This window comes from Mugil cephalus, chromosome 17 (genome assembly GCF_022458985.1).
Source record: "Mugil cephalus isolate CIBA_MC_2020 chromosome 17, CIBA_Mcephalus_1.1, whole genome shotgun sequence".
Taxonomy (NCBI): Eukaryota; Metazoa; Chordata; class Actinopteri; order Mugiliformes; family Mugilidae; genus Mugil; species Mugil cephalus.
The window spans coordinates 15,320,619-15,333,612 of NC_061786.1; the positions used below are offsets into that span (position 1 = coordinate 15,320,619).

General features: G+C 40.1%; 1 protein-coding gene and 1 long non-coding RNA gene across 3 annotated transcripts; one reads left to right on the forward strand and one right to left on the reverse strand.

Annotated features, from left to right (window-relative positions):
- Window positions 1–113: 113 nt before the first annotated feature.
- LOC125024113 lies at window positions 114–1,259 on the reverse strand. Its single transcript, XR_007114698.1, has 2 exons — window positions 962–1,259; window positions 114–364 (listed from the first exon to the last, which is right to left on the reverse strand). It is a non-coding gene; the product is annotated as an uncharacterized LOC125024113 (long non-coding RNA).
- Window positions 1,260–1,586: 327 nt separating this feature from the next.
- Window positions 1,587–5,435, forward strand: manea (mannosidase, endo-alpha). 2 transcript variants are annotated; one of them, XM_047611793.1, is made up of 5 exons: window positions 1,587–1,730; window positions 2,461–3,065; window positions 3,219–3,328; window positions 3,455–3,531; window positions 3,950–5,435. In XM_047611793.1, the coding sequence occupies exons 2-5, from the start codon at window positions 2,552–2,554 to the stop codon at window positions 4,581–4,583; spliced, it is 1,335 nt and encodes a 444-aa protein (XP_047467749.1). In that variant the 5' UTR covers window positions 1,587–1,730; window positions 2,461–2,551; the 3' UTR covers window positions 4,584–5,435. The 2 variants fall into 2 exon arrangements, with proteins under 2 accessions (XP_047467749.1, XP_047467748.1); XM_047611792.1 differs by having other exon boundaries at window positions 1,620–1,870.
- The last annotated feature ends 7,559 nt before the right edge of the window (window positions 5,436–12,994 follow it).

Consider the following 12,994-nt stretch of genomic DNA (forward strand, 5'->3'; position numbering starts at 1 on the left):
TCATTATTATAATGAATCTAATCTAATCTCTATACTGTCAGGAACTCATGGACAGCTACTGCTGTATGTTGCACATATGCCTATTATTATTACAACTATGTACAGTCAATAAGTCATTGTGAGAATGAATTTACTGTTACTCATTTGAAGCAGTGTGACAGGCAGCCTGACCTTCCAGACGCCTCTTAACCGACTTCAGAGCTCTCTGCATTGGCTCTGGACACAACCAAACAGTCAGCGACAAGATAAAACACGGCAGACCCATGTGGAGGTGAGATAAAATCCAAACAAAGGTGATCCACAGTGCCACTTTTAGGATGAGGAGAGTGTAGTAGATGGTTTTCTCGGAGCTGAATATTGAGTTCTGGAGGATGAGAGATGAGAAAGAAACAACTTTACCGTGTTTTTGTGTGCACACAGTATGTGAATGTTGTGTGTGTGAATCAAATGGGTGGACTGTGTGCGCTTGATGGGACCCAGAGGGAGTGTGTCACGAGAGGCGACACACTCCCTCAGCGACAAGGACAAGGAAACACCATGCGATGATATGCTGCTGTTGCTATGCAACTGGCCAAACTGCTATCACCTTGGACACTGTTTTGACTACTTTTGTATATTACACTTAGAAACATAAAACAAAATTAGATTAGATTAAAGTAAAATAAGAATAAGTATCATCTAGCAAAATAAAATAAACGGTGTAATCAAAAAATTTACAGAATTAGCATTATTGAACAAATATACAAAAGTAGTTGGAGAAAATATGTCTAATGCTGTAATTTTTGGATTACACTGTTTATTTTCAAAGATAATACTTATTTTATTTTACTGTAATCAAATTTTATTTTATCTTTTTTTGTGGGTTTTATGAGTGTTTGCTTTTATGTGCAATGAAGCGGTGGTGACGAAGTAATTTCCCTTGTGCATCATTAAAGTCTATCTAAGTGTTATCGTTCCTCACCTGTGTACCCACAGCTGTAGCTGTCCTCCCATCATCGCTGTCCTCAGACCTCAAGTTGTTTAAGTTCTCATGACACGGATAACTTCTTTTCTCCCTTCTGCATACAGAAAGTCGGCGTAGCTGCGGTTCTTCCATTGTTAATGCGAGTCTGTCCGGTTACTACAGGGATAACCTTTGATTGCTTCAAACAAGTCATTGTAATTATTAAATTATGACCAACAGATATATTAAAAACAAATTCAAGTTATCGGATTATTGTTTGTTGGAATGTTAATTATCTCGGAAGCACTGTTGCCTTTGATAGATTAGTAGATGTTAACAGCAATACAAAGTCATGATCGTGTTCATTTTTTAGTGTCTGCAGTGTTCTTCACTTACTTTTTCTCACAATGGTATAAAAGTATTGTATATTTTTAAAGCATATTTTTATAAGTAAACTTAGAGACACTTGGGATGTTTATTTTCAAAAAACGGACGACACGTGGTAATACTGTGCAACAAAACAAAACCAAACGTACTACTGCTTTTTTTTTTTTTTTTTTTTTTTTTAAGTCTGTGTGTGTAATACACCCTCCAACCAAAGAGGGGAGGCAGACATTGTCCAACATTTCGCTAAAACCGTCTCCGCTGCATAAGCGTGATGTGATGTGATGTGATGTGATGTGAGGCGAGGCATTTCCGGGACGAGTCACTGCTCCACATAGTGTGCTTATTGTGGCCGAGCGCAGCTTTTAAAGGAAATAGTTGGTGAAGATTTTTCCTAGAACGGGTGTGTTAGTTATTAATCATATCGCAGTTTGGAGAGACAAGCCAAACCCGTTCCTGTGTGTTTTAGATTAATGCTGAGTCGGTGCGTTTAGGTTTGGCTCATTCTAACGTTCAGTGCAGGTGGAGTTGAACTGTTGTTGTGTAAGTGTATTCCTGTCATTGCATTAATCACTCGACGTGACTACTTGGAGACTACTTTAACTATTATTTTTTTGGTTAAATTCATCCTCAAGCTAGACTACCAAGCATGTAATGGTTGCATCCTCTTAAAAGTGACAGTTGTTTGCTTTTCCTTAGCTTCGTGTGAAACTTAAGCTGTTTGTCGTTTGACTGGTTTGTCATCGGACGGGGAAACAAAAAGAGAATAAAAAATAGTACAAGTAAACAACGAGCGTTTACTGATCAATTAAATATTCAGCTGATGTTTTAAGCAACTAATGACAAATATTTTTTAATTAATAATTAATTATGCAAATGGAAGTTTGCATAGCAACTAGGAATGTCCCAAAAATCCTTGCACTCTTTAATAATCAATATCGGCCAATATGAGTCCTGATCCGATCTGAAATAAAATTTCCAGAAGCTTTGCCACCAGCCGACTACCGTTAAAACAGAAGAGGCACTACAAGCCTTAAAGATGGAACTTGACTGAAGTCCAATTCTGATTGTGACTTCCCTAGTAGCCACCTTAAAGTCCTTTTATAACACACGCCTATCCCTTGTTTTTCCAGTCCTCCAGCTTCAACAACAAACTGCCCAACTACAATCCCTCACTGCTGTCTCAACAATGAACTCTGGACATCCTCAATCACCGACTGAAGAATGGCAAGGTTCAGGCGTAAATCTTGCATCACATTAATTGCTTTGGTGCTGCTCGTTCTCATCGTAACAGTGGTCCTAAAGGCGTTCACACCGGAGGACTCTCCGTCCAGAAGCCCAGCAGGCGTCGAGCTCCTCCCAGTCCAAAAGAAGGAGGCGGAGATCCGGAGAGGCAGCGATAATAAGCCTGATGAGACCAAAATGAATGAGTCCGCTCAGTCAGAGAAGGATGCCCAGTTGGAAGCCACGCTGAGGAGGTTCCCTCCTCCGAACTACTACGTCCACGCTTTCTACTACACGTGGTTTGGAAGCCCCAAGTTTGATGGTAAATTCATCCACTGGGACCATCCCCAGCTGCCACATTGGGACAAAAAGGTGGCTCAGGGATATCCACAAGGAAGACACAGCCCGCCTGATGACATAGGGGCCAACTTTTACCCTGCTTTAGGGGCTTACAGTTCCAGGGATCCCTCCGTTATAGAAGCTCACATGCAGCAGCTGCGCACAGCAGCCATTGGTAACACGCTTTTTTTTTTTTCATCTATTTGAATCGCTTTTTAGATTTTAGGTTTGAAATTAATTTTCAAACAGTACAGTCACATGGCTTTCTTTTTTTCTTGTTAATCAGATTTAGTAGTTGTGTTAGAGCTGTAACTGTGATTATTCCCAGGTGTCATTGCTGTTTCCTGGTATCCTCCCAATATGAAGGATGACAACGGTGAGCCAACAGATGACATTGTGCCTTTGTTGCTGGAGGTGGCACATAAATTCCATATTAAGGTCTGTATGTAATCAGTAGTTATTTGAATAGTTATACTGGTTTGAAGATTGATTTGTTTTTTGTTTTTTTGGTACCTAACCTTTTTGTGAATGTCATTCATTGTCTCTGTTTTTCTGTGTTTCCAGGTTGCTTTTCACATTGAGCCATACAAAGGCCGGGATGAAGTCAACATGTTCACTAATGTCAAATACATTATTGAGAAGTGAGTGTTTCACAAGTGTTAATCGAATCGTGTTCCTGGTCTCACGCTCGCTCACAACTTGTTCTGACTTGCGTATTAGATTGCGTCTTGGCTCTGAACTCAAGTGTTAAATACGGCCCCAAAGGCATCTCACATTATCGCACCCCTGTATGTAAAATTACACCAACATCATCAGAAGTCTCTAATGGTTCTCAGAACCATAAACAATGGTCATGGGGTCTTATAGATCATTTATGTTTTGGGACTATTGTTTTGGGTATTTCTTACTTAGATTTATTGATAATTTATCAGGTTTGCGACTACAAGGACATGCTATTTTCTGTGTTTTTATTACTAATGAAGAGACGACTCTTTTCAGGGTAACATGTTTGCACGTGTCTTCCTACTTGGTTGTTTAACTGATATCTCCCCTACTCAGATATGGAGAGCACCCAGCATTTTTCAAGTACCAGACCAACACCGGCAAGCTTCTTCCTTTCTTCTATGTGTATGACTCGTATCTTATGAACTCTGAGCAGTGGGCCAAATTGCTGAAGCACACAGAGAGTAACAGCATCAGGGATACCCCGTATGACGCCATCTTCATCGCCTTGCTGGTTGAGGAGAAACACAAGAGGGATATAGTGACCGCGGGATTCGATGGCGTCTACACCTACTTTGCCACGAACGGATTTTCCTATGGCTCCACTCAGCGCCACTGGGACTCCATTAGAGCTTACTGTGAAGATAACAACCTCATATTCATTCCGAGTGTGGGCCCAGGATACATTGACACAAGCGTTCGACCCTGGAACTTCCAAAACACTCGGAATCGCATCAACGGCAAATACTATGAAACATCGCTCAGTGCCGCGTTAGAAGCCAAACCTGATTTTATCTCTATAACATCTTTCAACGAGTGGCATGAGGGGACTCAGATCGAAATGGCAGTTCCCAAAGCAAGCCAGACGCAGTATCTGGACTACCTACCCAACAAACCAGCTATCTATTTGGAGATAACTCGCAAATGGGCTGTAATATTTGGTGGGGAGCGCCGAAAATGGCAGCAGTGATCTCCTTTGGAGGCATGGCTATTGTTTATTCATAGCAGTATAATCAAATTGAAGGAAAACTAAATAAAGTTTTGTTTTTGAACATGAAATGCAAATGATTATGCCACATCTAATGTACTAATCTACTGTATGTCTTGCATTTGCAGGTACATTTTTGTGGATGATTAATTACCTCTTGTTTACACAGCTGTATGATTTACGTTGAATCTCTCACCACTATTTGCATGGCAAGGTTATTACTTTTTTTTTTTTTTTAACTTTTGTTCTCTCTTTATTGATGCCAGCTGTTAGAGGAACAGTTTGGGATTATAAAATCAATTGGCTTTAGTGTCCTTTTACAGTGGAGGGTTTGTACTCATTACACAAACTGTTGCAACAGTTGCATCGCTATACTCCCGTCACGTGATTTCTATGTTATTTGGACATAAGATAAAAAAAAATCATGATGTGGCTGAGTCATCAGAATTCACTCTGGGTGTGTTTAAGTGATAAGTGAGAAGCATGTGAGGAGCATAATTGTGAATAAATATGCAGCCGCAGAGTCTGGCCATTGAACACAGCTGATACTCAGAGCAAGGTCCACTTTTAATGTGGTGTATGTCCACCATCGCTTACTCTTTCTGAATGCTGGTGTAAAGGTGTCATGGAAACCAGCCCCTCTCGTGTGCCTCGGGGGGGCAAAAATGTGATCGTCATGTGATCTCAGTGTCTGGCTGCTTATTTGTGAGAGTGGTCTCATGTCTTTCTCTAATTTATTCGTATGAATGAATATTATTTCTGCGCTTTCGTTCTTTTGTCTGAAAAATCAAGATTTCTGTTATTAAAAGTTATGAGCTTTATTATACCTGTGCATTCCAGTCTCCGTCTGGCTGATACTGATCATTTTGGTATCGATCTGATATCAAGTAAATACAATACAGGGCTAGTATCGCCGATGCCGATATTTTTTGCTTGAAATGTTATTGATCATTGAAAAACTTTGTAACTTTGATTATTTACACAGCACAAATACTTTAGCCAAATAGCCCTGTTTATATAACAGAACAATTTTACAGTGTGAAAAACAAAAAATTCCCCTTTTACTACACACAATGGTTTTGGGAAAAAAAGACAATGGTGCGAAATAAGAAAAAGGAACAATGTAACCTACAGATCAACTGCCGCACACAGACTTTGGAGAGAAGCTGCCCTTGCATGAACTCTGGGAGGAGCAATTTCCTGCGTGTACAGGAGACAAACTAATAAAAGTAGAGTAAAGTCTGCTGGTATAAATCCACTGTCTCACTCTGCTTTCAACCCATATTGCAAAACAACAAAAGAAAGTACTGATAAGACATAAGACCGATGTTTATTTATCCCACACATTATATTAATGAGTCAGACCGATGCAAATAGGAGAGGGATGACAATGCAGTCCGCCGGGAGGATGGAAGGCAAGATATATATATATATATATATATATATATATATATATATTGTCTGTGAAATGGATATGTGTTTGTACATGGTGTCATTGCCTTAAAATGCACACCCATCACTTGAATGTATGTTCCAAAGTATAAACCACCAACAGACGAAGTGATTAACTAACTAACTTTGTTCTGCCTGCAAACCGGTGGAGCTGGAATTCATATGGATGCCCATTTTCTGGTTCCTGATCTCCTGAACAACATGTCTGCACATGGCTTCCCACAAATATAGACCGTGTTTTGTCCGAATTAATCATTTGTGTAAACCATTAACTAACTGGCTGTTGTGTAGATCGTACGCACTGCTTCCTCCATGTTAACCTTTGATAGACTTTTACATTTTAACATTTTAATTGTCCCACAGTGGGGAAGTTGCAGTTCCTGCTGTTTGGCCCATCCATTTGTTCACACAGTAGTGTGCCCGGGGAGCAATTTGGGGGTTAGATGCTTGCTCAGGGCACCACAGCCATGGACTACTCCACAGCTCCCCTAGACCCTCTAGTGTTAGTGGATGGGACTTGGGCCAAACACTAAGTTACACATCAATTTCTTTTCTGTTATTTTAGGTAGTTAATATAAGACTGATGTGTGTGCAGTTGTCGGCTCTTCTGATAAGTTTCATTTAGTTCTCTCTCGGACCACACTGCACAGACTTTAATTCCAAACTTGCCCTGCCCTTTTCCCAATACCTACAGTCTAACCTACACAAGGAAGTGGAGGCGTGTTATCGGTATTTACAGTCTATGGAAATATCAGTTACACACTCCAGTCTGGTGGTTGTCTAAACATACATAGGGATTATAAATTACTATTGAGCTGTTCCTGTTTTAAACAGTGTAACAGACGCACGTCCAAAGCCAGGCCTGTCCATGAATCGTGTTGCTCTTACCACGGAAGTTGTAAAGGAGAGGCATGAAACCCAAGTGATCGTTGTGTTTGGCGTTAATTTGGAAAAGAGAAATGCATTTTATTTCTGTTGTGAATTATGAGCGACAGTGTTCCAACTAAAAGTGTTTTATTGCAGTACTTTGTGAGTTTTTCAGTGATAGAAATTATGAAATCTCTCCCGTTCCAATATTGTCCTTGGTTCTTTGTGGTACAAAGTTACTTAACATCTGCCGCTGGCTGGAGGGTGGGGCTTGAGTACACAGCCAGAACGGGCCCTTAACTAAGGTCTATTTACCATCTGCCTACCTCACGAGGATGACAGCGAAAAATTTAAGTGTTTCTCTGGAACAAGGCAATCACGGATGAGGAATGAGGGATGCAAACAACCCTAGTGAGTGTTAGTGGAGTTATATGCAGAGGATATGGAACCTATGGAAGCTTTAAAACCCAACCTAAAGGATCTACACTGAATATCAACTTGTTGGTCAGTGATGGTCATGGTAGGGATTGTTCGTAATGTTGCATTTACATCTGGTAGACTTTCACAAGGTCCTTCACTTAGTCTTGGCAACTGCCCATCTTATTTATGATCTCCAATCTCAGATCAACTGACCTTGCGTTAATCTGGGAAGGACAATCTGCGTTGTACCTCATAAATCTCTAGTTGTAATAGCAGTTGCGGATACAAGGACATGAGCTACTAGCTGTTTCAATGTAAACCTCAATGTTGGGTTTCAAAGTTTCCATAGGTCTCACATCCTCTGCATATAATCCCACTCACTAAGGTTATCAGGAAATCAGGAATAAGAACCACAAGAAGCTTAGGAAATACCAAGTAGGGACTACAACAGTCAAATTACTGACAGCAGCCAAATAAATACTGGATAATTAAGGTAAGATATCCTGTTGTAACAGAATAAAATCAAATTTCACTAAATATGTGGTAAGGAAAAATATGAATTGTAATTTTACAGTTTTTTTCTTGATGATTACATAAAGGATGGACAAAAGTATGTCACTAAAAGGTGGTGCTGAGAACAGAGAGCTCATGCACTGTGTGCTTTGTATGTGTATACACAGTAAAATCAGCATACCCAAATTAACACTGTAAGAGTTAGTCTCAACACTTTCAACACTTTTAAAGTATCTATATGGGTCCACTAAGTTAAAGGGTCCACCTTTACACTAAGTTAGTGTAAATTTGACTCTTCTTGTAGTTTAATTTAACACACTGCCTAACACCAACCGGTGTTGTTTTTTTTTTTAACACTTTTGTGTAGTACTAGGAATTAACTCTCTCAGAGGACTATTTCTTAACTACAGAAGTGTTACCCCCATAACACTTAAAAGGTCTCAATATAATTTTTATATAATCTACAAAAAATACTTGGAAAAGCAGTTTGGAAGTTCAAAAACATTTATTTTCAAACTTGAACCACAAATATTAAAACATGCAACAGTAAGGCACAGTGTAGCGTTAGCACCACTTTAGCACGCTAGCTAGCAACTCTGCCTTAACACTTGAGGTGTTAAATACAGGATCAGAGTTTAGAGTAAGAAGTTCAGAGTTAATATTTAAACATTTACACCTAGAGGTTTGAATTAGTGACACTTCCTTTTGACACTCGGTTACGACAACAACTATTTATCAACTGAGAGTTAATTATAATAGATTGACTCTACCCAGAGTATAATAAATTCTACTAGCGTATGTCTAGTTTAACACCAAGAATTCAACTCTTCTCAGTTTGCTTTGTAGCCTGTATAAGAACAGGCAGCAAAGTCAAAAGCATTTAGTAGTAATCCACCACGTGCTGTAAATTGGGATAGTACAGGTTTAAAAAAATGCAGTATTTCTCTGAAGACTTCTCAGTGTACTGCAGCTAAACTTTGACACTGAAATTCACCAATCCGCAAACTTGAAGAACTGCTGTTTGTCATCTTGGAGGACTCCACATTGTTATTTTCAGGTGACCAGTGACTAATGGACGTGATGCTTAAAGCATCATGATACAGCAGTGAAGTCGACAAATTGATTAGTACAACTTAATTAGCACTACTTTAATGTATTAAATTGGTTTACCTTAATGTCCTTTGGTGTCCACCACTTGACACAAATAGCACCCTACTTAAATAAACCATTGACCTCATCTACTGATTTAGTTATTCTCACTCTTATTATTCAGTTCACTTAATTAACCCTCATACCTGATTTTAAAATTGTCACGTTGTTTTTTTTTTTACATAAATCTTTTAATCCACTTCAGTACTAATCACAAATACCAAAAGTTTGATTATTCTCTCACTTTTAACCCTTTATATGCCAGTGTTTGTGATGGCATCATAAATTTTTTGAAGAAAAAGAAAAAATAAAACACAATAATTGAAATATTTTCAATAATCTAAAAGCAAAGTGGATATTTATTGGGGGATTATTAGAGTCGTGGACCTGTCAAGGATCAGTAGCAACATTGATTTTGATGGATTTTTTTGTAGTGCCCGATTTACAAAAATTGTTACGTTGTTACCATCTGCTCAAAGGCTACTGGCAAGTGCCACTAACCGAACGTGCCTCCCACATTTCTGCCTTTGTCACTTACTTTCTGCAATGCACCGTCGTGGCTTTTGGTATGTGTAACACACCCGCCACCTTTCAGCGTCTGGTCTGGTCTAACGCCTATTTCTATGATCTGATCGTGTACACACCCACTTGGTGGAACACATTCAGACCTTGGAGCAGGTAATTGCTCATCTTTCAGCTCGCAGTCAACTTGGCAAAGTATGAATTTGGCAAACTTGCTCAGCCCCAAAGTTGACTTTGTGTGGTTCCCAGATTGTCAATATGCCTTTGAAACCGTAAAATCGCTCCTTTGCCATGCCCTGTACTCGCTGCGCCTGATCTCACTCGTCCTTTCAAAGTAGAGGTTGATGGCAACGCTGTTGGGGCTGGCATCAACCGGCGCTGTGTTGTTACAGGAAGATGCTGATGGGGTAGACTATCCGGTATCGTACTTTTCCCGCAAGCTCAACAAACACCAGGTAAAAAACTCCACCATTGAACAGGAAATTCTTGCTTTGCTGTGGGCACTCCAACACTTTGACGTTTACCTCAGATCGAGTTCTTTGCCAGTGGCAGTGTTTACAGACCCTCTCACTTTTCTCTCCCGCATGTATAACAAAAATCATGCCCTGGGCCCTGATCGTGCAGGACTACCACTTCACCCTTGTATCACACATTTACATCCTTCATATTGTCTTCGGGTGATTTTGACCCGCATACACAGAGACACAGAAGCATGCCCACACAGACACACACGCACACAGAGCAATTTTTAGAGCCACCATGCCTCTGAAGAGTTTCCATGTATTCAGATTTGACAACCAGGAATCAAGAACTGTTAGACGGCGGGGGGACAAGTTGGCAGCAATCCGCACAGTGTGGGACCAGTGGGTGGACCGGCTTCCCTGTCTTTATAACCCTGGGCCCATTGTAACTGTGGACGAACGGCTTATACAGGGAAGCTGGAAGGAGGAGATGCGGAAAGAAACCAGGGGACACGAGTGGTGCTAGATATGTCACAAGGCCTCAGTGGCCACAACATTACCTGTGACAATTTCTTTTACACCGTACAGCCTGGGACAGGAGCTTCTCAAAAGAAAGCTGACAATGGTTGGAACAGTCCACAAAAATAGGACGGAGCTCAGCCCCAAAGTTGACTTTGTGACTAAGTCATAATTATGAGATACTAAATCAAAATTATGAGATAGTCTACTACTAATCTGGAGATCAAAAGTCTAAATTTGAAACGAAACCGTAGCTATGCTAAGGCTGTAGTCTGAAATGAAAATGGATGTCATCACTACAGTACTGAAAACACGCACCTTGCAGCGATACAGAGGTTTCTTTGCAACATAGAAGACGAGGATGAAAACGGAGCGGAGTGTGTCACTTTAGGTCCGAGGACCGGTAATCAGAGAATCGAACGCTGGTGGTGCACCTTGAGAAACGAATGCACCCAGTTCTGGATGGACCATTTTCATCAACTGAAAGCAGATGGACATTTTGCTGACAGCTTCATTGACAAATCACTGATCCAGTTTTGCTTCCAAAATACCATACAGGTACAGTACACTAAAACCTATTGCTTGCCCTTGCCAATTTTGGCTTGTTACAGGTTATTTATTGCTCTCTGTTATCTTTTTTTGTGATGTGTTCTTGTAAGCTGCTTGAACTTGCCTTCAAGGAGGGATGGATAGTTCTATTCTATTCTATACTCCAAAGGAAAATTTAGAGAACAGTAAGAAAGTTAGAAAACAGTACACTTTGTGCCCACTCTCCTTAAATCTGACTTCCTCTGGACGTAAACTAGTAAACTGTCACCATGACAACATCTAACACAATCAGGAGCGACGAAACATAACAATAAAATAAAGCATACTGACAGCAAGTTCGACCGGAAGCTGTTGTCCATTAGATAAACACGCACCATACAATCTCTGATCACAAGGTAAATACCTCAGATATAGAAACTATATGGTAAATACAACCAGAACCAAAGATCGAAGCAAACATGTCGATAGGATTAGCGGCCGGTGGTAGCTTAGCTGCTTCATAGCCTACATCTTACCATTCTTGTTAAAGTGATTTTCAGTGAGTTTTATTTGAAAACACATAAATGAGTCGTGCTGGGCTTGCTGGCAGGCAGATCTAGTTTCAAGCAGAGGGTGTGAAGGTCTGGTGTAAAGACAGGAAAAAAGCGAGTTAGAGGCAAGTTTACTTGTCGAAGTTAAATTCAGGTTTTCTGGCGTGTCTCATACAAGCTGATGCGACGATCAGGCGGGGACTGGAAGGTCGGACTGGTCTTTATAGGGGAGTTGATTAGGTGACGAGGAACCGGAGTGCAGGTGAGATGAGTAGCAGGTGTGTAGTCTGGAGTTGCCCAAACCACACCCACCAGCAGCCCTCACACACACATACAAAGTAGCCAGCTCATGGCCGACGGGTCGTGACAATTCTACACAAACGAAGTTAAATATAACTGAATACAACTGGGTTGTCCTTTAGCGCTGTGTGTACATTGTGCAACATTATAGGGTTGGGATGTCTGGTCTAGTCTAGGCGGGTGATACCTAACATAACTGACATCAACAACAGGTCCAAAGGTTTCCCAGTGATTCCCATGATTTATGTTGTAGAACATATAACACGTTTTTTTCCTGAACATAAACACTTATAAACAACCTCAAACACACTCTACAGGTTTTTCTATCTGTTATATGACAGTAGTCCACTTCAAGATCCAATCTTGTCATTCCAGTGCAGGTCCTGCCAGACAGGAGGAGTGGAAAAGAAGAAAAAAAAAAGACTGATGCATCAGTCTTTGAACAAAGGTGGTAATTACCATGATGAAAAAACAGAAACGAAAAGCAAAACTAACAAAAAAACAAAAAACAAACACATAAATAATGTCGAGATGAGCCCTAGGCAACATCTTGGCACCAAGAGAACTGATTACTTGGCACCATCCATGGTAAGCAATAAATTAAAAGTCTGTGACACCGAATGGTGGGACGATGAGGAACTGGGAGATGCACAAAGAAGTACAAGAATTGTGTAGCAGTTCAATGCAGTGTATCAAGACGAATCAGCACAAAAACACGCACTAAATATGACCAATAGATCCTGTTTCATCTCAGCAGCACACCAGCGAGAAAGACGAAGGTTGGTTGTGAACGTCACTGGCAGAGTCTATGTTTATGCACTTCAATCGAATTTTTGTTACATACCTACATTACTGCCACAGTTTTGAGAATATTATATTCCCAACAAAATCCTTAGCGTGCATGAGCCGGAACCATATAAAAACTATTAACTTGTAAATTAAAAAAAATACTATAATTACTCGCTAAATTAACAAATTTACAGAACACGTTATGAACCATAACAATATCGGAAATAGGGAAGGCAATGATGTTTGTTTGAATTTTTGTTACAAATCTACATTATTGCCACGGTTATGAGAATATTATATAAGAGTCATCAAAATCCTTAGC

Excerpts from the sequence above, each read along its gene's own strand:
- manea (XM_047611793.1), top strand. The coding sequence starts at position 2,552 with ATGGCAAGGTTCAGGCGTAAATCTTGCATCACATTAATTGCTTTGGTG. Across the intron at positions 3,066-3,218 it reads GCTGCGCACAGCAGCCATTG|GTGTCATTGCTGTTTCCTGG; the intron begins GTAACACGCTTT and ends GATTATTCCCAG. Across the intron at positions 3,329-3,454 it reads CACATAAATTCCATATTAAG|GTTGCTTTTCACATTGAGCC; the intron begins GTCTGTATGTAA and ends CTGTGTTTCCAG.